The sequence below is a fragment of the Daucus carota genome, chromosome 9, assembly GCF_001625215.2.
Source record: "Daucus carota subsp. sativus chromosome 9, DH1 v3.0, whole genome shotgun sequence".
Taxonomy (NCBI): Eukaryota; Viridiplantae; Streptophyta; class Magnoliopsida; order Apiales; family Apiaceae; genus Daucus; species Daucus carota.
The window spans coordinates 9,355,826-9,380,650 of NC_030389.2; the positions used below are offsets into that span (position 1 = coordinate 9,355,826).

Genomic DNA, 24,825 nt, shown 5'->3' on the forward strand with positions numbered 1-24,825 from the left:
AAGAAATAATAAACGAATTGAATAGATATTAATGAATAAGTGAATAAATAGGTTAAGTAAATAATAAATAAATAAATAACAATTAATTCACCTTATCCTTCACAATTATATGATATTAATTTATGAATATATTTATATATAAATGCATTTGAGCGTGCATTTGGACACATATTACTTATTTAGTAATTTTCTTATATATATATTGACATGAATGTCATGATTTAGAGTATCCATGTATAAAATAATATGATATTTTGACAATGTATATAGGAGCAGAATCTCGAGATTGAATTTGTTTAGACAACATGACAAGGTATTCTGATGAAGGGATAAAGGTTCAACTAAACAAAATTCTCATAATTAACTTTCTAAGGGCAATGATAATAGAAGTTCATTCATCAACTGGTGTGGCTAGAAACAATAGTGGTGCTTTACAAGTGCTACAAATACATTTTTGACCTCGAGTAATTCGTACACATTTGACAATTATAAGATATATAAGCACAGTCCATTTACATCTCTGCACTGACAAATAGTACTATGATAAGATTTTCCTTAATGATGTTCAAATTCTCTAACCTTGATCTTGTACAGATGATGGCTGAGTTTCAGGTTCCATGGCCATAGATACCAATTCAAGGTAATTACTTTCTTGCAGCCGTCTAGATTTGATCCTTGAGAGAAGACAAACTCTTTTGTGCAACCACTGTTATATATGCAGAAAAAAAAAGCATTTTGCTAATTATATGTTGTTATTTTGTAAGAACCTTATATTGTGTTTGGTTGTAGAGGAGTGGAGTGCAATAAACAAATTTAAAAGGAAATTATGGAGGCAGGATGAAAGTTCTTATAGAAAAATGAGTGATTTCAGATTTTTTGTGTTAAGATTCAAAAAGAAAATGGTTAGGTGGAGAGGGGGGAATTTGTTTTCAAAATGGATGTTAAGAACGGAAGAGAGGAAGGAGTGAAAATTTTGATATATACACCATATATGGTCTGTCCTAACACCGAATTTTCGTTGCTAAAACCATCATTTATGTTATTGTGTTGCTATTTTTGACCTCGAGTAATTCGTACACATTTGACAATTATAAGATATATAAGCACAGTCCATTTACATCTCTGCACTGACAAATAGTACTGTGATAAGATTTTCCTTAATGATGTTCAAATTCTCTAACCTTGATCTTGTACAGATGATGGCTGAGTTTCAGGTTCCATGGCCATAGATACCAATTCAAGGTAATTACTTTCTTGCAGCCGTCTAGATTTGATCCTTGAGAGAAGACAAACTCTTCTGTGCAACCACTGTTATATATGCAGAAAAAAAAAAAGCATTTTGCTAATTATATGTTGTTATTTTGTAAGAACCTTATATTGTGTTTGGTTGTAGAGGAGTGGAGTGCAATAAACAAATTTAAAAGGAAATTATGGAGGCAGGATGAAAGTTCATATAGAAAAATGAGTGATTTCAGATTTTTTGTGTTAAGATTCGAAAAGAAAATGGTTAGGTGGAGAGGGGGAATTTGTTTTCAAAATGGATGTTAAGAACGGAAGAGAGGAAGGAGTGAAAATTTTGATATATACACCATATATGGTCTGTCCTAACACCGAATTTTCGTTGCTAAAACCATCATTTATGTTGCTATTGTGTTTAAGGCAACATTTTTTCCAATTTCGAAGATGTTGCGAAAATCCATGTGGCCATAGAGGTTTTGCTAGCACTTTGTCCATTTTTTGGTAACATAGTAAATAACGTTGCCATAGAGTTGTATGGCAACATCTATTTGGTTAACAGCAACATGTATTATACTGTTGCTTTAAAGGTTATGGCAACACCTCTTTTAAATAGCAACACCACTTTTTATGTTACCATAAAGTATAACTAAAATAAAATTATATGGTTATGCCAAAACTTTTAATGTTATAGCAACACTGTAAATTAATTTTCTTAGCAACATTTTTCTAAGCTATGGCAACAGGTTCAAATAAAAAATTTGCAAGCTTTTGTTTGAAAATTAGATCATCCCTTTATAAATAACAATATCAAGTTTCCAAGCAAACAAACAACCAAATTCTCAAACAGTACTGACAATTCCCCAACTCCAAAATACATCACATCTTCCAAAATACAACCAGATCCTCTAACTTCTCCAAAATACAAATTCATCATAATATAAAACCTAAATAAAAGTTAATCAAGGACATGTTTAGTTCAGAATACGGAAAATATCAATCAAGGGCTGTTAATTACTGCCATTGTTGGCCTGTGATGGCTCAACTGTTGGCTCAGCTGCACTGGTTAGCTCGATATCGAGATTAAGGCCTGGATTCTTTTCTGCCAGCTTGGACATCATGAGCTTGACATTATCTTCAACCTTCTTCTGCACTTGTTCTTCCATCTCCTTGTAATTTGATCTCGAATCTGTTCAGTTAAACTAGCCACATACTTCTCTGGAATGGTAGGCAAAGGACGTGCATTTTTTTTTCTTTGGTTCCTTTTTCTGAATAAGCCTCCCCACTAAAAATGTGCGACTGTGATCCTTCCCACCATAAACAACTTCATCAGCTTCGTCAATTGTTCCATCTTTCAGCAGATTCTCTACATTTTCCTATAACAATAACATGCATACATTGAGCAAAAAAATATCTTGATCATCTACAACTACCAAAAATTATTTAAAATAGCAAAACTAAATATCAAGGATATAACTGTACAGATTATAATTTATATTTGTATTCTAATTATGAAGTCCAAGAACTTATATGTTCATAGGGTCCGGATCCGGTGCAAAAGTTTGCTACTTAAGTCTTATCCAACAAAAATGGCTTCAGAACCGTTGGATTAGAGAATAAACACCGTGATTTTAAAGGAGCCGCAAACAAAAAAACGTAGCCTATCACTTGGGCCGCACTTTTTTTCCGCCGATTGTGCTGAGTAAATGCAGACAACATTCTCTAATATTTTCTTGAGAACTAGTCATGATTTGAGAAAAAGAACTGACAACCACCATAATCTTTTTTATCAAATGGACTTCGTAAAGTCTCAGAATTTAATTTTTTTTCTTGTCTTCTTCATACTTCTTAAGGCTTCTTTGTCAGAAGACGTCGCAGATTTCATTTACAAAAGTTGTGCAAATCACAAATTTGAGGACCCAATGGGGTTTATTCACAAAATCTCAAAACCCTATTTACAACTTAGATTTCACAGTCAACTATGGCTAAATTCTACAAGACCACTTCTGGGCAAGGCATATCAGCCATTTCTGGGCTGTTTCAGTGCATAGGAGACCTCAGTAATGTTGCTTGTAACAGAGAGCTCTGCACGAGCCGCAGAAAAAAGTGCGGCCCAAGTGACGACCGGGCTGCGCTTTTTTTGTGTGGCTCCTTTAAAAGCAAGACCGTTTATTTTCTAATCCAACAATTCTGAAGCCATTTGTTGGGTAAGGCTTATATATAGCAAACATATAAACCGGATCCAGATCCACGTTAGGGCTAAAAGGGCTAAAAAGTACGACAAAGATACTTTGAAGGTCGAAATGTACGTTTTTAAACTTCGAGGCCGCATCAGAACTTCCACCCAAACTTCAAGGACTAAAAGGTCATTAAGCCATAATTGATTCTTTAGTTACAATTTTAAATCAAATCTTCCAACACTCCGTTTTGATTCGACATTGTAAAATTTATTCATAATTTGAAAATGATGATGTACTTCTCATCATCACCAAGCATGCGTGGAGCAGTTCTCTCTACAACCGCGAAGCACTTCCCTTTACAAACATGGTACACTTCTCTCCGGAAACGTGTAGCACTCTTCTCCATAAACATGGTGCACTTCTCATCAACTTCAAATTTATTGGGGCACTTCTCTCTAAAAATATTTTTCTTGGGGCACTTCTCACCAAATTTTTTATATCAACCTTTTATATATATTAAATAACACTTCTCCCCATGGTGAAACACCTACAAATTTAAAAAAAAAAAAACATTCTTTCATGGCCACGTGCGCCATGCACACTCAATCTTGGTGCCTCTTGTTATTGGATCCTCTTGACCCCCTTCATGTTCTTTCTCGGGAGGTTTGGTTGACCCATCTTCAAAATCCCTTATTTGATTTAGTGTTGATTGTATCCAAGAGGTTGCATCTCCCTCTCAGATTCAATCCTCCACCAACTTGAACTTCTCATGGCGGAAGTCATGACTATAAACTCACATTGACAGATCCCTTAATTAGAATATTAAAGCTCTAATACCATGCTGATGATTTTGGTACAATAGGGAGAGAAATAATATATTTGATGGAAGCTTATAATTTTATTAATCAAAAAGCTCTTTATATAGAGCTCATACAAATGACAATGCACGATTAGTGCCACGTAATAAGTTTATGGAGTAACAAATGATCTTCTCTAATTAAAGAGACATTAAAACATAAAAATACAATTGATTCTTTGGGAGTTCGGCTACAATTCTGAATCAATATATCCCAACACATGATTTACACATATTTATGAGCACATATGGGAAATAGATTATGAGGTGGCCGTTGCGGATTTCTATCTATGTATGATACTTGTATACTGTAACGTTGTTAACAGATAGTCGTCTGTTGTTAATTTGGCTGAGCAAGTGGTGCCAGAGAGCCATAGCAGAAATGGATGGTGATCCTGCTTATAACCAATCATCCCAATTGTAAGGGATGAACACCAAAGGATTGATTACAGCTCTCATCTCCCCTTCATACATATATGATGATCATACGAAAGTGCCGGAGGTTAGTCTTTTTGTGCGTGCATGTAAATGAACAAATTAAAGGACTAGCTAGTCACAAACATAACTACTAAAGAATGGAGCCTGTTGACAGGAATTGCACTCCAGCACTAACCAGTAGAGGTTGTAAACCCTTACATTATTTTTAGTTTTTTACTTTCTTCTTTCTCCATAAAACTTTTATATAATTTTTCATTTCATTCTCTCCACATACCATTCCATCCAAATGAACACAATCTTAGTTAATAAAAAACACATTCATTTTATTAACAATTATGATCAACACCTCAAAATCAAGAAAAATGAAGATGAAGAATATTAATTAATTAAGGATCTTAGAATAACATCATCCAGACGATAATAATTACTCATCCGTCCCCCTCTTTTGTTTACATTGTGGGACGGGGGCTCGATACACATTCTAATGCTCTCATAAAATATAGTCTAATAAATTATTCTGTATCCTTTTTTTTCTGAATAAATATTTACTATCTAAATTTTTATATAAGAAAGAAAAGTTTCAAAAGAACAATGCAAAAGTGTTAAAAGAACTATGCTTTTGCCTGTGTATATACAGGCAAAAGTACACAGGCAAAAGTGTAAATTACTCTCATTTACATTAAAAAAGCTTCATCTTGTGGCGTTAGTCTCATATGTATCATCCGTTCATCGAGTTGTGTTAGAATTGGAAAATAAAAGACTTTAAACACAAAGAAAGTTCCAGCATCACTGCCCCCTCATATATATGAGCTAGGTTAGTTGAGCAGTTGAGCAACAAAAATATATAGAGTAGGGCACAAACAACCGATACTAAAATTCAAATAAATCTCCTTATCTTACATTAATAAAAAGCTAATGGGGGCAGTGATTAATGATCACACCAGAATAGGATCAATCAATATCGAGGTTATCCTCTCTTTCGTCCGAGTTGAAGATATAGTGTATCCATCATAATCCTCGTAAAGAAGATTTGTCGCACATGAAAAATTGTAAACGTTTGTTAGCAACCGCCTTGGAACTGCTGTTGGATTGAGGCATTCCTGATTCATATCCTTCCACGCATTTGTGAGGCGATTCTGCAGTGATTCATAAGCGATTTCTTTTGGAACACCATACTGTTGCATGAAGCACTCAACAGCTGATGGTACATGCGCTCTCTTCCTCTCATTCTGCAATTATTGACGTCAAAAATATGTTATGAACTAAGATGTATACTGGAAACAAGGATGTTGAAGCAATTTTGTTGTTTTCTACAGAGCGTAAACCCTAGTACCCTAACTTCAAAATATATTGTATCTAACCTCATGTCCCACGATGTCGTTACCGAGTCGGCCAATTTCAGCTACAGCTCTAAGATTCAAGGGATCTTTCGACGTCCATTCAAATGCTTCTTTAGTTGCCACATTACCCATAAGCACGAAGCTTGTGATTGACAACATTGCCATGCCAGCAGATAAACATGCAACGCCCATGTACTCTTCAAACTTTGGAAAGTAGCCGACATGACACCATTTAGCTTCCTGATGATAATGTCTTACTGTCCTCTTAAACTGCAAACGGATTATATATTAAGGGGCCATTTGGGTAAACTTAAAAGAGTGCTTCTTTTTTAAAGTAAAGAAGTGGACTAGAAGTGAGAAGTAAATTAAGACTCATAAGTGATTAAACTGTTTGGGAAAAAAAGTAGAAGTCCTGAAACAAAAGCTAGCAGCTTTTTATGCTTCTCGCTTTTTACACAAAGAGATCAGGAAAAGTAGAAGTCGGCTTCTTATCGAAAAAACCATGAATACCGTTTGCCAAACAGGCACCACGTATTAAAATAAATAAATAGAAATACTAATATTAAAGAGACAATGTTAATTAAGGTCCGTTCCTCATTCGCTTAAGAGACTCACAGCGTTTTTTGCATGATCGAAGCCGTATGTCAGTCCTCCCTCCTTTACCATCTCTTCTTCGGCTTTAGAAAAAACATCCAGTAAAGCTTGATAACAAACTCTCATGTAATCAGGAAGTTTGTCTAAGCTACTGATATCCCACCTATAAAATAGAGAGTTGTAATTAGAAGAGTACTCTGTTACGGAAGACTTTCCTTTCTTTTTTTTGTTAAGTGACTCAAATTGTACTTAGAGGCTGTTTGTATCAACATAAAGCTGGAGCTTTTTTTTTTTGAGTGCAACTAAAAGCTGGGGCTTAATTAAAACTGTTTCTAACTTTAAACTGGAAAATGTTTGTGTGTGTAATAAGTTAGAAGCAGCGGATCTACCCAAAAAAATTCACCCAGCAGAAATATTTTTATATACAGACTCATAAATTACAAGAACACAAGAACATCATATCTCAGCTAAACTGTGTGTTCTGCGATCTCCATAATATTATTCTAGACAAACATACAGTAAATATTTTCAATATTAGTTGTTCAATTTTTGGCTTAATGACCTTTTAGCCCTCAAAGTATGGGTGGAAGTTCCGATGCGTCTTCGAAGTTTAAAAACGTACCTTTCGACCCTCAAAGTATCTTTGTCATACCTTTTAACCCTTTTAAAAATACCGGTATAAATCGGGGGATAAACTTGACAATTCATATTCGGGGTAAAGTTTGGGCATACCTTTTAACCCTTAAAGTTTACATCTCGTACCTCTTAACCCCTAAAGAATACATTAAAATACATTAGATGTTTCTTTTAACCCTTAATATTTAATGCTCCCTTTAACCCTCACGTGTGAAATGTCAACTTTGTCCACCCCGTTATATACCGGTATACGCCATAAGGGATAAAAGGTACGACAAAGATACTTTGAGGGTCGAAAGGTACGTTTTTTAAACTTCAAAGCCGTATCGGAACTTCCACCCAAATTTCAAGGGCTAAAAGGTCATTAAGCCTTAATTTTTACCCTCAGATCTTTTACCCAGCTGGAAAAAAAAAATTCCCTTAAAAGCTATGAACTTTCACCCAGCTGGAGCTGGGCCCGTTGCATGTAACATCCGCCTCTGCTTAGAAGTCGGCTTAAAGTCAGGAATAAGTTAGAATCCGACTAAAAGCTAGAAGTTGAGGTTCTTTTTTCCGTGACTTAATTTTTTAAACTTTTTTTTTTTGATAAAATTAACTCTAAGCCATAAATTGTCCATAAATCACTTTTATTTTTATTAATATACTTTTACTGACCCATAAGTCATTAGTAAGTCAAATTTACCCAAACAAACATTTTAAACTCCCAATTTATCAAATAAGTCACGTTAAGTCATAAGCTCACCCAGACGGGCTCTTACTCTTCGATTGCATCACTGAATTGTTGCAGTTCTTCAGGTGTTCCATAGACATCGTACATGTCGTCAACAATGGATGTCAAAGTCGCCATACACCCACAATATCTTCTTATATCTATGTATCTATGTCTATGTATATAATAAATACTCTTGCCTCTTCTGCATAGTATATTTAGGCAGCTTATCTATCACCCTTCAACATGCTTTTAATTACAGCTGCTGTCATTCCACCTGATACACTCCGCTGTTGACACGTCGCTGAAGCACGTAGGCCTCCAATTTTTGCTGCCAACAGCAGGTAACACAGATTGTATAACCGAAGCTACAAAAGATAGTAAAAAAGACAAGGCTTCTCCGCGAAGCTTTCACTCCCGCCGCGATTGCAAGGACATTTATTCAATTTTCAAATTTCAAATTAGTGTATAGATTAGTACTTTTTTCATCAACTCTTTCTCTCTTTTCTCTTTTTTCTACTCTTTCTCTCTTAAAGACCATACACTGATACACTCACATAAAAAGATAGCATAACCATGACGGCTACGGACCTTGAAATCTCTACAGCCATCAATATAAATATTGATAATAGTTTTATGTTTTAAATATAGTTGATTTATTCGGTTATTTCAATTAAAATATATTGAAAATACCATAATATTGAAATTTATAAAAATCATAAATGAACAAAATTTGAATTAATTTGTTTCGGTATTCGGTTAATCAAAATAAATGCTCACTCCTATGTGTATGACTTAAAAAGATCAAAAAAAAAAAAAAAAAGAGTGAGAGAGCTCATCTATATACCGTTGATCATTAAATACTTTAGTGATTTTAAATTGCACATTAAAATTATTTAGCTTAATAAGCCTATCAAGAATATTTAGACTTCAGAAATATTTTAACTTCTAATTTCGGACATCATTTGAAGACTAAAATCAAAGTTGCTTAAAAGAGTATATTCGGAAGCTAAACAGATTATCTCTATGTTCATCTATACAATACTATAATAAACCAACATAGGTATAATTTGTAATCCAAAATTTTAGTTATATTTTTTGGTTTGGTACTCTCCTTTTGGTACTACAAGTCTATCTATTAGTCTACAAATCGTCTACAAATGTGAAGTCTATCTATTAGTCTTACATTGTTAAGCAGTTTCAAATATTAAAAACTCTTATAACAATATATTATCATATAATATTTCATTAAAAAAATTATAATGATGTTATAAATAAAATTATAAATATACAGTTTTGAATATCTTTTTTTAACAAGAACTTTTATATGACTTTTTTTAAATTTAACGTACGTGTTCTATTTCAATATAAACACGAACCATTACATAACTCTTTCTAACTTTAATCTGAAATTCGATTGTTTAGATTACTGAATTTTTCAAAGGTATTACACGATCGTCTATGTTTGGAAAAGATTTAAATTTTCTGATTTTTTTTATTTTTAAATCTACGTATACTAAATTTGGATTAAATGTACTAAATTTTTATGGATTTTATTTTAAAATTGATAACATCATTCCCTTAATTTATTTGTAATTAAATTATCTTCGTCTTTTTAAAAGTTACGTCTTTTCTTGATGTTGGTCGTGTGTTTTTCACTTGTTTTGTTGGTTTTTGAATATTATTATGATAGTGGTTGTATATTATTGCATTTTTATTTCTTTTCGAGGTTGTATAGGGCTTTTTTGTAATACTATTGCATTTTATTAGGAAGCTTAAGCGAGGTTCCTTGAGCTGTGAGAACCAAGTGTTCGAACTTCGTGTGTTTGTTTATGTAGAGTAAAAGAGTCCAACAATATGCAACCATTTCGACACAAACAAACGGAAAAGGTACGACCAGGAAGTTCTAATTAATTACATGCCGGCTGCAGACAAAATCTGTGATGTTTTTTTATTCGGTCAAAACTGGCACTAGCAGTGTTAATGTCATAGTACATGGAGACCAAGTATTGGACTTACTTCACTTAGTCCACGTTCAGTCTAAACTCCGAACGTGTCTATATATGGTCAAGAATGATTAGAGTGTTTGAAGTAGTAGCTTATGTATGCAGAATGCAGCTCATTATTCTGATTATGATTTGATAGTGACCGCAAAAATGACATTATCTGGGTGGATGATTTCCAGCTAATTACATCTGTAATACTCCCTCCGTCCCTTTTTAGTTGTCACATTTCCATTTCCATTTTTATTGGTCATATTGACTAATTTTTTACCAAAGATTATAAGTCACTCTTTCATTATTTTAAAAAACTAAAAATTACATCTTAAAGTATCTTCAAGTATATCAATACTCAGGCACTTCTTGATTGCCTAAAAAATATCGATACTCACCAGGAAGTCTATCTTACCTAATTATAGTCTTTCTGAAGCAGCAACTTGGCAAGTGGCTTGTGATTTTCTTAATTATGTAAAATATGATTCATGGAATTTAAGAGTTGTGATAATAAGTTCGATACCGTGTGTGTAATGTGTATTACAGGCTGATAGACTTGTATACTGGTCTGCACTTTATAGAAATAAGATTATGAGAATACAGTTGACTAGAAATTAATGTCTGAACCAAGATTCTGCAAGTTCTTTTCATTTAAAGGATTTAATTATCTGATTTTTGTGGTTTCTAACACTGGGTTTCACACAAACACAACTGATATATATAAATCTGTATATTCTGAGAGAGAATTTCAGTAATGCAAAACGTTGTATTACTTCCTCTAATAAAGCTGAATGCTGAAATACAAATATATAGAAAATGCAGCTACCTAAGATAATGCTTATTACTCCTACAAACCAGCTACTTACTATAGCTACTTCTTGCAATCACTAAATTAACGCCCACAATCTCTCAACTGCATGAGAGTTATTCTCCTGTGCTAACGTGTAAAAACAACGTTAACAATTATTCAAAAATCAAACTAAAACAAATAAAAACACATAAGTTTAGATTATAACTCCAACATTCACCCCTGTAATCTAAACTTCAGTCTGCAGATTCTTTATTCCCAACAATTCCCTCATTCTTTCGAACTTCACAACAGTCATGGCCTTAGTTAGTATATCTGCTCGTTGTTCTCCTGAGTTGATGAACTTAATCTGAATTTCTCCACGCTCCACACAGCCTCGAATGAAATGAAAACGTATGTCGATGTGCTTACTCCTCCCGTGGAAAACCGGATTCTTGGTTAAGTCGATGGCTGACTTATTGTCTATATATATCACCACTGGATCAAGCCTTTTCCCTGTGATCTGACTGAGCAGTTTACTTAACCACACTCCTTGACACGCAGCTGCATTGGCGGCCATAAACTCAGCTTCGCATGAACTCAAGGCTACACATCTTTGTTTTTGAGACACCCAGGTAATTAAGCTATCATTCAGGTAGAAGACCATTCCTCCGGTGCTTTTCCGATCCTCAACACAACCCGCCAAATCGCTGTCTGAATACCCTGAGAGCAAATAGTTTCCAGTTCCCTGTTCATAAATCAGCCCATAATTAACAGTCCCTTTCACGTACCTTAAAATCCGTTTGACAGCGTTCATGTGCAGAGTTGTTGGACGTTCCATATATCTGCTGACAACACCAACACTGTAAGCTATATCAGGTCTAGTATGAACCAAATACCTAAGACCTCCAATCAGACTTCTGAAAATCGTAGGATTTATCGCCTTTCCTTCCTCATCTTTGCTCAATGGAATATTTGCTTCCATTGGATACTTAACAGCATTGCAACTACTAAGTCCTGCCTTCTCGAGCAACTTCTTTGCGTAGGCTGCTTGCTTTAACTTTGTGAAGCCAATTTGTTGATCTACCTCAATGCCCAGATAATACGCCAATTTCCCGAGATCACTCATCTCAAACTTCTCCTTCATCTGTTTCTTGAATTTGCTTATAATGTCAATGCTAGTGCCTGTGATTAACAAGTCATCCACATAAACACCTACAATCAACACCTCATTTCCTTCACGTTTTGTATAGACTGCATATTCATAAGGACATTTAACAAATCCCAGCTCTTCTAAATATTCATTTAACTTGGCATACCACGCCCGTGGTGCTTGTCGCAATCCGTATAAGGCTTTGATGAGTCGATAAACCATGTGTTCCTTTCCTTCCTGAATAAAACCATCCGGTTGAGTTACATAAACAATCTCCTGCAACTCCCCATTGAGAAACGCGGATTTTACATCCATGTGATGGACTTCCCATTGGTTTTTGGCAGCTAAGGCGAGCAATAATTTTACTGTTTCTAACCGAGTGACTGGGGCATATACTTCCTCGAAATCGACCCCTTTCTTTTGTACGTAACCCTTGGCCACGAGTCTCGCTTTGTGCTTGACCACATCTCCATTAGCATCTCTTTTTAACTTGTATACCCACTTTACGCCGATTGCCTTGTGACCAGTTGGTAGTTCCACCAATTTCCAAGTTTTATTTCTTTCAATCGCATTTATTTCTACCTCCATTGCTTTCTGCCACGCTCTGTCTACTGCTGCTTGATCAAAGTTGTTTGGCTCCTCGACTCCTAGTAACATAAGTTCAGCTTCATCCAATTCTACCGGTTCTGACTCATTGTAGACTTCATTCAACATTCTGAATTTTCTGGGCTGCTCACTGCTATCAGACTGTGTCGTTTCAATGCTATCTTCGTCAGAGAATGTTTCATGTTGTGAAACTGAATTTTCATGATCACTTGCAGCTGAGCTTTCACGATCACTTGCAGCTGAGCTTTCAGGATTACTCGCAACTGAATTTTCACGATCACTTGTAGCTGAGAAATCAGAGTTCCCCTCTGGTATGCTCTGTCCTCCAGAATTTTGACTTCCAACAATTTCACTCGCAGGAATTTCTTGTACCACGAAACTGCCTTGAGGTGCTGTTGCAATCGTTTCTTCACTTTCGTTTTCCCAGTCCCATGTTTTCCCTTCTTCTATGACAACATCTCTGCTCACCCAAATTTTCTTTGCTTCCGGGTCATAAAGTCGACATGCCTTTGTACCTGGTTCACGCCCCAAATAAACAACTCTTTTGCTGCGATCATCCAGTTTTCTGACATTAACACTCGGGATCTTCATATGTGCCAGGCTTCCAAAAATTCTCAAATGACTCAAGTCAGGCTTATTCCCGGTCCAAGTTTCATAAGGCGTCTTCCCGGATAAGGCACGTGTGGGGAGCCTGTTCAAGATGTACACAGCATGGCGGGCTGATTCTCCCCACATAACTCCTGGTATTTTCTTTTCTTTTAACAAACTTCGGGCCATAGCTACCACTGTACGGTTTCTCCGTTCAACAACCCCGTTTTGTTGAGGAGAGTATGGGGCTGTAAAATGTCTGATAATACCGTTCTCCTCGCAGTATGATTTGAACTGGTTTGACATGAATTCTCCTCCTCGGTCTGTCCTGAGCACTTTAATTTTTTTATCTTTCTCTCTCTCGACTTGAGCCCTGAACTTCTGAAAGGCTCCCAAAGCTTCATCTTTGCTGCCAAGCATGTAAATCCACATAACACGACTAAAATCATCTACTAGCAACAGAAAATATTTATTACCAGCCATTGTTGTTGGAGAGATCGGTCCGCATAAATCTCCATGCACCAATTCGAGCACCTGTTTTGCTTGAAAGTTTGCCTGCCCTGGAAATGGTTTACGAGTCTGTTTGGACATCAAGCATCCAGTGCACAAGTCTTTAGGTTGAACAAACTCGGGTAGCCCATACGCCATCTCGTCCTTTGACAACAACACCATTGATTGAAAATTTACGTGGCCAAGCCTTGAATGCCACAACCAAGCATTTTCCTCCTGTTTCGATAGTAGACACGCAGGCTTGCTAGTTTCGAGCAAAATTTTGTACAGCCTATTAGCTGATCTTTGCACTTTCATCATTAATCTGCCATCTCCATCGTATACCCACAAGTGATTTCCATTCAGTACAACCTTATTCCCATTTTCTGATAATTGCCCGAGACTTATGATATTATTACAGAGTGTGGGAATATAATATACCTCGTGGAAAACAATTTCTTCGCCATTCTTGCATTTGAACATCACCGACCCTTTGCCTTTGATCTCCACAGTAGACCCATCACCAAACCTCACCAACCCAGTCACGCCTTCATCGAGTTCTCTGAATTTTGTACGTTGGCCAGTCATATGGTTACTAGCACCATTGTCTAGATACCATATATTTGAATCAGTTTGTTTCTCCATTTGCTTCAGCTTGGGATTCACTAACTCCTCATTCAACAGTAGTTTGGTTTCTTTCGGATCGTGACACTCAGCCAAAAGTAGTGCCGGTTCTTCGTCTGTGACCTGTGTCAAGTTTGCTTCAGGATTCACCTCTTTGTCACGTTTTGGCTTTCGACACTCGCTTGCATAATGTCCAAGAACATTGCAATTAAAGCACCGTACTCGGCTTCGGCTACTACGACCACTCTGATTCCCATTGTTGCCGCGAAACTTCGAGTTTGGCGACATCTCTGTTCCTCCGGTTTTAGAACGTTTCAGCCATTCTTCTTTAGTGAGCAAGAGCTGCCCGTCATTGCCTTCTCTTCTCACCCATTCTTCCTCAGTCAGGAGGAGTTGTCCTCCAGTGTTCTCAGGTTGTTTACCTTTCATTCGCTCCTCGTGAGCCTTCAGAGAACCAATTACCTCTTCAATGGTCATCTTTTCAAGATCTCCAAATTGTTCGATGGCAGAAGTAATCTGCAAAAATTTTGTTGGTACTGACCGAAGGAATTTCTTCACAACGTATGATTCCTCGATAGTTTCTCCTAGTGCCTTGATGTTGGTGACCAAGCCATTTAACTTCATCGAGAAATCATCGATCACATCAGTTTCCTTCATTGTTAAGTTCTCAAACTCCGTTTTGAGCGTCTGAACTTTGGCTTTCTTGACTCTATCAGCCCCCAAACACATTGTTTTCAACGCCTCCCATGCTTCTTTTGCAGATTTCTTGTCCGCCAACGAGAGTAAGATGTCATCTGGGACTGCTTGAAAGATCACCGCCAGCGCCATCTTGTCTATCTTGTTATCGACAACAGCTTTCGGATCCGTGGGTTCTACAGCTTCCCAGATTGCGTGAGCTTGCATCAGTACTCTCATCTTCAATGACCAAACCGTGTAATTGCTTCTTGTCAACATCGGGTAACTCAGGCCTAACGAACTGTCCTTGATCTTGTGTGCATCCATCGTATTTTTCTTTGGCATATACTTTGGCATCCACTAAACCTAGGAGCTCTGATACCAAATGTGGTTTCTAACACTGGGTTTCACACAAACACAACTGATATATATAAATCTGTATATTCTGAGAGAGAATTTCAGTAATGCAAAACGTTGTATTACTTCCTCTAATAAAGCTGAATGCTGAAATACAAATATATAGAAAATGCAGCTACCTAAGATAATGCTTATTACTCCTACAAACCAGCTACTTACTATAGCTACTTCTTGCAATCACTAAATTAACGCCCACAATCTCTCAACTGCATGAGAGTTATTCTCCTGTGCTAACGTGTAAAAACAACGTTAACAATTATTCAAAAATCAAACTAAAACAAATAAAAACACATAAGTTTAGATTATAACTCCAACAATTTTGTGTTCTGGAGTTTTGGATAACACCCTGAATTAAGTTAGGAGAGTAATAGTGTTTCGGACTAGTCTAATTGAAGTCTGGCAAGTAGCAACTCTCTTTTATGATGACATTGGCCAAATAGATTAAATAGTTAATCATATTACAATAAAAAAAACAGTGAATCAATATAATCAGTAGTACAGTATGAATCTTGATTGAAAATATGTAAATGTATCCCTTAAATCTTGAATTGTGTCCGCATCACTGGGATCAACTTTTTATCAACCTGGAACGCCTTTGCCAGAATACTACTAGGAATCGAAGGGTTTGACCCAAACACTGCATTAGCAATTGTAATAACACCAGGATTCTGGCTGTTTAGAGCTCCAATAGCAACTGCATGAGACTTTCCAATATTTTTCTGGTAATGAATGAGACCCTCAGGGAACACAAACACATCTCCCTTTTTTAGTATCTTGGTAAGAAGGCGATTATCAGGGTTCGAGGTGATAAATCCAACTTCAAGGGTACCCTCTATGACTGTGAGGATTTCAGTAGCACGCGGGTGGATGTGCAGAGGGTTTATGCCTGATGGTGCTATGTCAAGGCGCACCATTGAAATGCCAAGGGTGTTGAGTCCTGGTATATGTGCAGCAAATGCTGGAGTCACTCTTGAGCCAACAGCATTATTGGTATTACCAGCTAGATGAAGTCCAGCTAAAGAAAAATCACTGGCCGTAACAAGCTTGGGATCCTTGCATGCCTTTCCATTCACTAGAACTGTCATGACATAAATTTGGGTTACAGTTAGTCATCTTTTAACAAAGATATTCAGCATAAATGATGATGTTAATGTACATTATGCAATGAAAATTGTATGACTAATAATAACAGTTAGCAGGAAACTGAATTTTATTTTAAATGTATAGAGAAAAATTAATGAATTGTTATTATGATCTTACCGGAACTCTTGGCATCAGCAACACAGAAATCTTGTAGAGAAGGGCCGTCAGAGGCCAGAGCTGCTGCAGACATTATGGCCAGCAATCCTAGGTAAATAAACTTTATAGGCATTTTAAGAACTACTGAATTATATTTGGAAGCTTAAGAGAGATTGTTTTGAGCTGTGGTAACTAAGTATCAGCACTGGTGAGTTTTTATAGAGTAAACGAGTCCAACAATATGCCACCATGTCAATAACGAACAAATGGAAAAGATACAAGCAGGAAGTTTAAAATTGCATGCAGGCCCAGGCCGCAGACAAATTCTTTGTTATTTTTTGTTTAGGCAGAATTGGCACTGACAGTGTTATTGCCATATATTGAGACCAAGTATTGGACTTACTTTACCTAGTCCACCTTCAATTAAAAACTCTGAACGTGTCTGTAGTCAAGAAGGATAAGAGTCTAAGATGTAGTAGCCTATGTGCAGAATGCAGCTCATTATTCTGAATGTGATTCAATAGTGACTGCCAAAATGGCCTTATCTTGATGGACAATTCCCAGCTGAATTCATCAGAAACAATATGTAAAGAATAGATGAAACGATGAAATGGTCTTGACCTGTTCTATTGGGCGACTGGAACTATGTGGCACATCCGCTACATGATAATACGACACTTTTTGTGACCATCGTATTATAATAAGGGAGATTATGTTTTTTTTTTGATGCATGCACAATAGGATTAGTCACAGATATCACCAGTAAACTTATTTGGATATTCTCTCTCAGATTTCTCAGTATGAAATTTGGAACTTTTTTTTACTTGCATTCGATAACTGAATTTGACGAGCTTGTCAAATAACAATAACAGAGCACATATATTGACATAAATGGTGATTTTTTGATCGCTATTGAAGTTGTAAATTCTATTGGATACCAGCTACCTATGTACCTTTTACTGTCTATGGTTCGATTTTCACCTCACCTTTGCCCCTATAAATAATCAAACTCTAAACTTCTCCTGGCACTCGAGCACTTCTTAATTACCTCAGAAATATACTCTTTCTGAAACTGCTGCTTGGCAAGGGTGTTATACTTTCGTTAATTATGCAAAATATGACTGATGACATTAATATTTTCAAATATACAAAATTACTACCATTGTGACACTGTAAGATGTAAAATTACTATGTTTTCAATGTAAATGTGTTCGAGGAATGACATTATTCGCAAGCTAGTAGGATATCAGTATGTTGTCTTTCTTAGTCGAGCTATGGCCTGGCAGCAACTAGTCCACTCTAATAGAATTATGGGTTCTTTTTTATGAGACTGAGACATATAATGCTGGGGACTGAGACATATAATGCTGGGGACTGATTGTGAGTAGGCTGTGGAGTTTAGGGGCTCATGAAGACCATGAATACAATAATTTCACTAGGAAATTGATGGATCTGATGACAGAGACAGTGTTATAGTATAGTTCACATTTTTTGACTCCTGGTTCACATTAACAGCTCCTACAACATCTCCTACATGTTTTTCTTTTATAAATGACTTAATTGATCACATTATGTAACATGCTAATCTGAATATCAGAACATCAGAACAGTTGTGTTTTTCATTGCTCTTAAATTTGTGGTTCAACTTCACTAGCCTCATTACTGGACTGTGTTTGATTGAAATCTAGCAACTCTTTTATCATGACACTAGTCAAATTGATTCAAACAAATATAGTTGAACACATTACAATGGTGCTGTATGGATCTTTGCATAATGACACTTATCATCAGAGAGTATGAACAGAGTTTTCAAATCTTAAATTGTGACCGCATCACTGGGATCAACTTCTTATTGACCTGGAAAGCCTTTGCCAAAACATCACTAGGAATCGAAGGGTTTGACCCAAACACTGCGTTAGCAATTGTAATCACACCCGGGTTCTGGCTGTTAAGAGCTCCAATAGCAACTGCATGGGACTTTCCAATGTTTTTCTGGTAATGAATAAGACCCTCAGGGAACACAAACACATCTCCCTCTTTTAGTATGGTGGAAATGAGGCGATTATCAGGGTTCGAGGTGATAAATCCAACTTCAAGGGTACCCTCTATAACTGTAAGAATTTCAGTAGCACGTGGGTGCGTGTGCAGAGGGTTTATGCCCGATGGTGCTATGTCAAGGCGCACCATTGAAATGCCAAGGGTGTTGAGTCCTGGTATATGTGCAGCAAATGCTGGAGTCACCCTTGAGCCAACAGCATTCGATGTGTTACCAGCCAGATGAAATCCTCCTAAAGAAAAATCACTGGCTGTAACGAGCTTCGGATCCTTGCATGCCTTTCCATTCACTTGAGCTGTCATAACATGAAATTGGTTTACACTTAGTAATATTTTCAAAACAATTATACCATCCAGCATTAATAATGAGGTTAATGTACATTATGCAATGAAAATGAATTGTCATAATTATGCTCTTACTGGAACTCTTCAGATCAGCAACACAGAAATCTTGTAGAGTAGGACCATCAGAGGCCAACACAGCTGCAGACATTATGGCCAGGAAGATTAGGTAAATAAATTTCACAGCCATTGAAAATGTATATCAATATCAGGTAAAGAACTATGAATTATATCAGAAGCTCAGAGAGGTCTTTTTGAGCTGTGATAACAGAGTATCAGCTCCTAGTGTTTTTATAGAGTCAAAGAGTCCAGGTATATGCCACCAATTCCAATACAAACAAACAGAAAAGATACAGCCCGGAAATCTTACATTACATGCCGGCCACTGGAAGTATTTTTGACTGAGGTAGACTGGCAGTGTTATTTTCATACTCGTGGAGACCAAGTATTGGACTTGACCTAGTCCCCATTTAATAAAAATTATGAACGTGTTGATATTCAAGAACAGATAAGAGTTTCTTCTGAAGTGTGAAAATGTGCAGAATGCAGCTCATTATATTAAATTTGATTCGACAGTGACTGCAAAAACGGCTTTGTTTCCATTGACAAGTTCTTGCTGCGTGTGGTTAACATTCAAAACAAAAGGCAGTGTCAAAATAATATTTTTTACCAAAACACATCAGGAACATTGCGCGTACACTAAAAATTTTGACCTGATCTATTGGCTGACATGAACTATGTGGCATTCACACACATTTACCTGAGCACATATGGGATATGGATTATGAGGTGGCCCTTGCGGATTTCTATCTATGTATTATACTCGTAAACTGTATCGTTGTTGACAGATAGTAGTCTGTTGTTAATTTGCTGAGCAAGTGGTGCCAGAGAGCCATAGCAGAAGCGGACTCGTCACAAACATCACCACTTAAGAATGTAGCCTGTTGACAGGATTTGCACTCCAGCACTAATCAATAGAGGTTGTAAACCCTTACATTATTTTTGGTTTTTTATTCGACGAGCCAGGTATAATTCACAATAAATAGATAAGCCTTCTCTACTCACATTGATGATCTAAATCAAATCTTCTTCCTGTTGAATGTTGTAATCACAAGTATTAAGCTATGTTTTGTGTCATAGATTGATAGACATGTATGAAAAGCCGGCACACTGTATATAAAAGATCACGACAGGAAAGTGAACCTAGTTGAGAGTCTCAACGATGCATCATATATGTAGTTAAGTTTACTACAAAACTCATCAAGTATAATGGAGATTTGAAAATATAGAACTGCAACATATCAAATTACGGTGGTTCATCCACCATTATTATAAATGCTATTATATATATGCTAATAATCATGTCTAGTCTTAATTAAGATGTTCCCGCTAAATTCATCTGTTTATAAGGAGTTAGAATTCTGCAGCTGAATGTCCACTAATAGAAGCAACAGCAATCTGCACATAAACAGGAAAGCCAGGAAAATAAGAATATTATTAGTAAATTTCTCAAAAGCAGCATCATTCTTCACAGTTATATATCTTATACTGATATACATGTTTTTTAGAATACCTATACGAGGCTAAAAGATATACTACAGATAGAAATGTTCTGATTATAGGAGAACATACATGATACATATGCATCAATCTGATTATGAGCATCAGGAACTGTATGAGTCTAGTCTTTGGAGTATATTTTTCAAAATAGCGTACACAAATTTAACCAGCTTTATAAGTTTATTTGTTAGAAATGCTCAATTAAAATCAAAGTTTCTTGTATGAGGCAGCAATGCAACCTATGTCAAGATATGGTCTTGGCTTGTCAGACTTTGAACACGAAGTACAAATATCTACTTTCAGAATTCAGAAAGCATGAAGATACTTGTAAAATACTAAAAAGGATCAGAAAAAATAATTTCATTTAATCATGGGAAAGAAAGGAAGGTGATTCTAATTTTCCTTGTCAAATATGGTTAAACACACACCAGTATAATATCACAATGTACTGTTATGAATATTGTTATCTGTTATAATAATCATTTTCGACGAATTCCTACAATAATCACATACTAGGAGCAAGCTGCAATATACAGATATTACAGAGGGAGTAGCTGCATTTTGAATGAATAATTTGTTCATACTATCGACTTCTTGAACCTTAAATAGGTCATAGGTATACAATGAATATACTTGATGGAAAGTTGCAAAACACACACCATTTCATAACAAAATGCAGGTTTATGAAAGTGTCAAAAGGACTTACCTAGTAGCTACTAGTTGGTTGGCTGGCTGCATATTCCCTATCCACGACATCAATTAGCTTGTTTGCAATTGCGCTTGCATAAACTGAAGAACCTTCACAAATCTGGATAAACAATTGAAATTAATTTCTTTTTCAAGGAAATTTAATCATCCAGCCAGATTTGAATTAATTATATAAAGCCTTGAACATTTTATAAATGACAGGGTAATTTATGTGTACATAACATTTCACTTTACCTTTGTATTAAAGAGAAAACTGTAGAAATCACCGATAAGTCCACCAGCGACATGTTGAAGATCCAACTGAAGCTCATCAAGAACCTTAGACACAAACAACAAACTGTTGATCCTTTTCTGTTGAACCAGTTTGATGGTTACTTCATCGTCAATGATTCGAACATCAACCTCAGTGTTCTTGGACTTCCTCTGGAGCCATGAGCTTCTTAGTGCATTCCCGTTATAGGCCTGGTCCGAATCACCCTGAGGCTTCATCATGTTTTTGCTCTCAACTTCCAACACAGATTCATCCTCAGTCATGTGCCTTCTTAGCCTTTCTCTGCTATACCTTTTTTTCTCAACCAGAATTTGTAGCTCATTCACTGTTCTCTGGAGTTCTTTTATGTAGTCAATTGCATCCCCCACAACTGAAGCTCTATCAGGCTTTGAATTTCACTCACAATACAACAGATTAACATAAATATCACACATGGAATATACAAAAAACTGCATTTGCTACTCTTGTAGTAAAGCTAATTCAATTATACAAAATCTAATTATGATGCATCAATGTTACAACACACATGTATTCAGAGAATGATTTAAATATCTCTTTGTATCTCAAAAGTAATTATTTTAAAGCTCTGTACTTGTCATTCAAGTGCAGAACAACAAGATATATAAATGTTTATCAGGCACAAAAAAAACAATCAAATAGTATTGATGTTCTTAAATACATTTTCTAGAATAAGCACAATACATACCAAAGAAGCCAGGGAGAGAGAGAGAGAGAGAGATTTGTCAAGCATACCTTGGTTGAGATGGGAACTAAGTTTTTCAAAACTGCGTACTTGCCATTCAAGTGCACTCTCCTTTGCTTCTCAGTAGCAAAGTGTTTGACATCTTTACCTCCCTTGCCTTTACCCAAACAATTTAAGTCTCTACTGAACTCCAAAACCCCAGCATCAAATTCACCATTACCTTCCGTATCCTCCATTCCATCAAACAACGCTCCATTTCTCGTGCCAGAAAAATTGTACCCATGTGGAAAATTAGACTGAAACAAGTCCCTAAATATAGGAGGAGGTGGAGGAAGGTTCAAATGAAACATTGGGTCATAAAGAACAGAACTTGAGCCCACCGTGGTGTCTTGAGTGTTTGGTAAATCGCCAAAAAAGCCTGATTTGTGCGTCGGGTTTGTGAATGTGATTGATGAGTTTGGGAGCACAGAAGATGAGCAATTAGGCAAGTGAAAAAGATTTAAAAGATCAGGTGTTTGAGGGTATTGATTAGCCGTGTTTTCCAACGAACAATTATTGTTACTATTATGTTGCATTTCTTGAATTTGCTGGTAATGATTAAAGTTCAAAACTTGATGAGTCTCCCAACTAGGCTGATGATTTTGGTCTTGCATCAAATGAGGCTCACCATTATTGTTAGGATTGTAACAATTCTCAAGGTCTAGCCCCATTTGCTGGTTGATCTCGAGCTCCATGTTGGCTGCAGCAGCCGCGGCAGCTGCAGCAGCATCTTGCTGAGGATAAGAGAGCATTTGTTGCTGATCATCCATGGAAAAATTGGTAGAATTGCAATTTTGGACCATAGTTTGTGAGTAACCATCTTCTTGAAGTGCTTGATATTGCATGTGGGATGGATCAATGCATGCACTGCCCTCTTCATACAATTCTGGATTCACAATCATGTTTCTTGGCTTTGTTTCTGCAATGTAACAATGTAAACATGAACAAAACAATCGAAAAAACGAAGAACAGACAAAATTGTTTTCATAGTAAAGAAAGATAAAGGATCAAAGGCCTTACCTTGTGAAAGAAATTTCTGAGCCACCTGCCTCTTGAATATTTTCTTGAAAAGAGAGAGAGTTTTTCAAGAAGTGCTCAAACTCAAAGTGAAAAAAAAGTAAAAAATTGAGGGATTGAGGGAATAAATATATAGGTAGGTTGGGGTTGGTTTTGCTGAACTGAAACCTGTAAAGAAGTGAAATTTTATACACACACACAGTGGTATTTAGCTAGTAATTTCAGTTGAGTAGAAAGAAATCCCCTGAAAAATGGTTTGCATTTTTCCTACAACATGCAAGTTTGTTACTGAAAATTTGTTTCAGTGGGCCCCATAAAAGTCTTTAAAATCAGCATCATCTTAGTTTTCTGTACTTGACTGAAGCTCTGGTTTTTTTGTCCCATTATTTTTGGCTTTATATAATGTAATACTTTTCTGGTCCCATAAAATGTCTCTTCCTGGATTCTACACATGTTGTATGGCCAAAAACAGCTTCTTTACAGTGTGGTATAATTACAAGCCAAATTGATAGTAAACTTGTTTTAAAATTTTATAAGAAAAAAAAAAGACTAAATTTATTGGCTCGGCTACAATGTAGTTGGCAGGTTGTTTTCGTGAAAACTCCGACTTCCGAATAATTTTTATTTTTGTGGGATATTTTAAATAATGTTTGAGAAACATAGAAAAGACTTGTGGACCATCTGCAAGAAAAACTGGCTAATGCAGAAAAATTGAAGAGATTTTATAAGACAAAATACTGATAGCCAAGTGCAGGAGTTGTTGGTCATACATAAGTACCTTATATTTCCTAAATTGTACCTGGAAAAACTGTCCATGCAAAAAGAGAGAACTGGCATCTATGCCTATTTGCCAAACTGCCATGTTCATAATCTCTATGTATAGCTCACTGCTGCAGCAGTGTAAGCCTCCAGTTCAAAGACAACTATGACATAATAGTGGTCTCAGTGACTTTGTTATATATGCAAATTGTATATTGATTTGAATTTCATTAAACATTTATATGCTATCCCATTTGTTGGAATTAATGAGGTCAATGGCTTTTTTACTTAAGCAAATAATACTTTTATTTCATAAAATGGAAGTATGGTCTCTGTCAATTCTTTTCGCAAGTCCCCCGGTAGAGAGTTCGGGTCTTGTCGCAAGATATTATATCTAAGTTTTTGATACGAATACAAAAATATAGTATCTAGTATCTACTATCTGTCAGCAGAAAAATAACTCATTATGAAATAATTATTTCTCGATAGTTCCGGACCAGTGGCCTCCACTGAAGTTGAAAATGAATTAGAAAGTAGTTGGTTTTACAGGAGCTATTCTTTTCTTGCTGTAGTTAGTTCAAGTTTAGATTGAAATTAAGTCACCGGAAGTTAAAAGCAGAGTTAAGTAATAATTTATTTGATTAATTAAAAAAAAATCTGTTTATACATACAACTCCGAAGATTTCTGAAATTACCAGTACTAGTCGATTCCCAATTTTCGTGAAACAAGGAACAAATTCAAGCACTTATAGAATTACAAATATTACCAAGCTTCATTCTGCACCTTGTATGCACTTCTCCCTGTGATAT

General features: G+C 36.1%; 4 protein-coding genes across 4 annotated transcripts; all 4 read right to left on the reverse strand.

The window, feature by feature from the left end:
• Positions 1-5,472: 5,472 nt before the first annotated feature.
• LOC135149123 (sesquiterpene synthase 2-like) lies at positions 5,473-8,114 on the reverse strand. Its single transcript, XM_064083988.1, has 4 exons — positions 8,039-8,114; positions 6,666-6,807; positions 6,072-6,320; positions 5,473-5,939 (listed from the first exon to the last, which is right to left on the reverse strand). The coding sequence occupies exons 1-4, from the start codon at positions 8,095-8,097 to the stop codon at positions 5,646-5,648; spliced, it is 744 nt and encodes a 247-aa protein (XP_063940058.1). The 5' UTR covers positions 8,098-8,114; the 3' UTR covers positions 5,473-5,645.
• Positions 8,115-15,711: 7,597 nt separating this feature from the next.
• LOC108202092 (putative germin-like protein 2-1) lies at positions 15,712-16,766 on the reverse strand. The gene is made up of 2 exons (XM_017370470.2): positions 16,583-16,766; positions 15,712-16,400 (listed from the first exon to the last, which is right to left on the reverse strand). The coding sequence occupies exons 1-2, from the start codon at positions 16,692-16,694 to the stop codon at positions 15,859-15,861; spliced, it is 654 nt and encodes a 217-aa protein (XP_017225959.1). The 5' UTR covers positions 16,695-16,766; the 3' UTR covers positions 15,712-15,858.
• Positions 16,767-18,152: 1,386 nt separating this feature from the next.
• Positions 18,153-19,216, reverse strand: LOC108202166 (putative germin-like protein 2-1). The gene is made up of 2 exons (XM_017370550.2): positions 19,037-19,216; positions 18,153-18,912 (listed from the first exon to the last, which is right to left on the reverse strand). The coding sequence occupies exons 1-2, from the start codon at positions 19,146-19,148 to the stop codon at positions 18,371-18,373; spliced, it is 654 nt and encodes a 217-aa protein (XP_017226039.1). The 5' UTR covers positions 19,149-19,216; the 3' UTR covers positions 18,153-18,370.
• A 935-nt stretch (positions 19,217-20,151) lies between these two features.
• On the reverse strand, positions 20,152-23,418 carry LOC108202028 (transcription factor bHLH91). The gene is made up of 5 exons (XM_017370392.2): positions 23,260-23,418; positions 22,251-23,158; positions 21,461-21,883; positions 21,225-21,326; positions 20,152-20,416 (listed from the first exon to the last, which is right to left on the reverse strand). The coding sequence occupies exons 2-4, from the start codon at positions 23,139-23,141 to the stop codon at positions 21,225-21,227; spliced, it is 1,416 nt and encodes a 471-aa protein (XP_017225881.1). The 5' UTR covers positions 23,142-23,158; positions 23,260-23,418; the 3' UTR covers positions 20,152-20,416.
• Between the last annotated feature and the right edge of the window lie 1,407 nt (positions 23,419-24,825).

Bases quoted from the DNA above. Each gene is read 5' to 3' on its own strand.
- LOC108202092 (XM_017370470.2), bottom strand. From the start codon at position 16,694: ATGCCTATAAAGTTTATTTACCTAGGATTGCTGGCCATAATGTCTGCA. The intron at 16,401-16,582 runs GTAAGATCATAA...ATGTCATGACAG, and splicing joins TGCTGATGCCAAGAGTTCCG to TTCTAGTGAATGGAAAGGCA.
- LOC135149123 (XM_064083988.1), bottom strand. From the start codon at position 8,097: ATGTACGATGTCTATGGAACACCTGAAGAACTGCAACAATTCAGTGAT. The intron at 6,808-8,038 runs GTAAGAGCCCGT...TCTATTTTATAG, and splicing joins TTCAGTGATGCAATCGAAGA to GTGGGATATCAGTAGCTTAG. The intron at 5,940-6,071 runs GTTAGATACAAT...CAATAATTGCAG, and splicing joins ACGACATCGTGGGACATGAG to AATGAGAGGAAGAGAGCGCA.
- LOC108202028 (XM_017370392.2), bottom strand. From the start codon at position 23,141: ATGATTGTGAATCCAGAATTGTATGAAGAGGGCAGTGCATGCATTGAT. The intron at 21,884-22,250 runs GTATGCTTGACA...TGAAATTCAAAG, and splicing joins TAGTTCCCATCTCAACCAAG to CCTGATAGAGCTTCAGTTGT. The intron at 21,327-21,460 runs GTAAAGTGAAAT...TTGTTTATCCAG, and splicing joins GTTTTCTCTTTAATACAAAG to ATTTGTGAAGGTTCTTCAGT.
- LOC108202166 (XM_017370550.2), bottom strand. From the start codon at position 19,148: ATGGCTGTGAAATTTATTTACCTAATCTTCCTGGCCATAATGTCTGCA. The intron at 18,913-19,036 runs GTAAGAGCATAA...ATGTTATGACAG, and splicing joins TGCTGATCTGAAGAGTTCCA to CTCAAGTGAATGGAAAGGCA.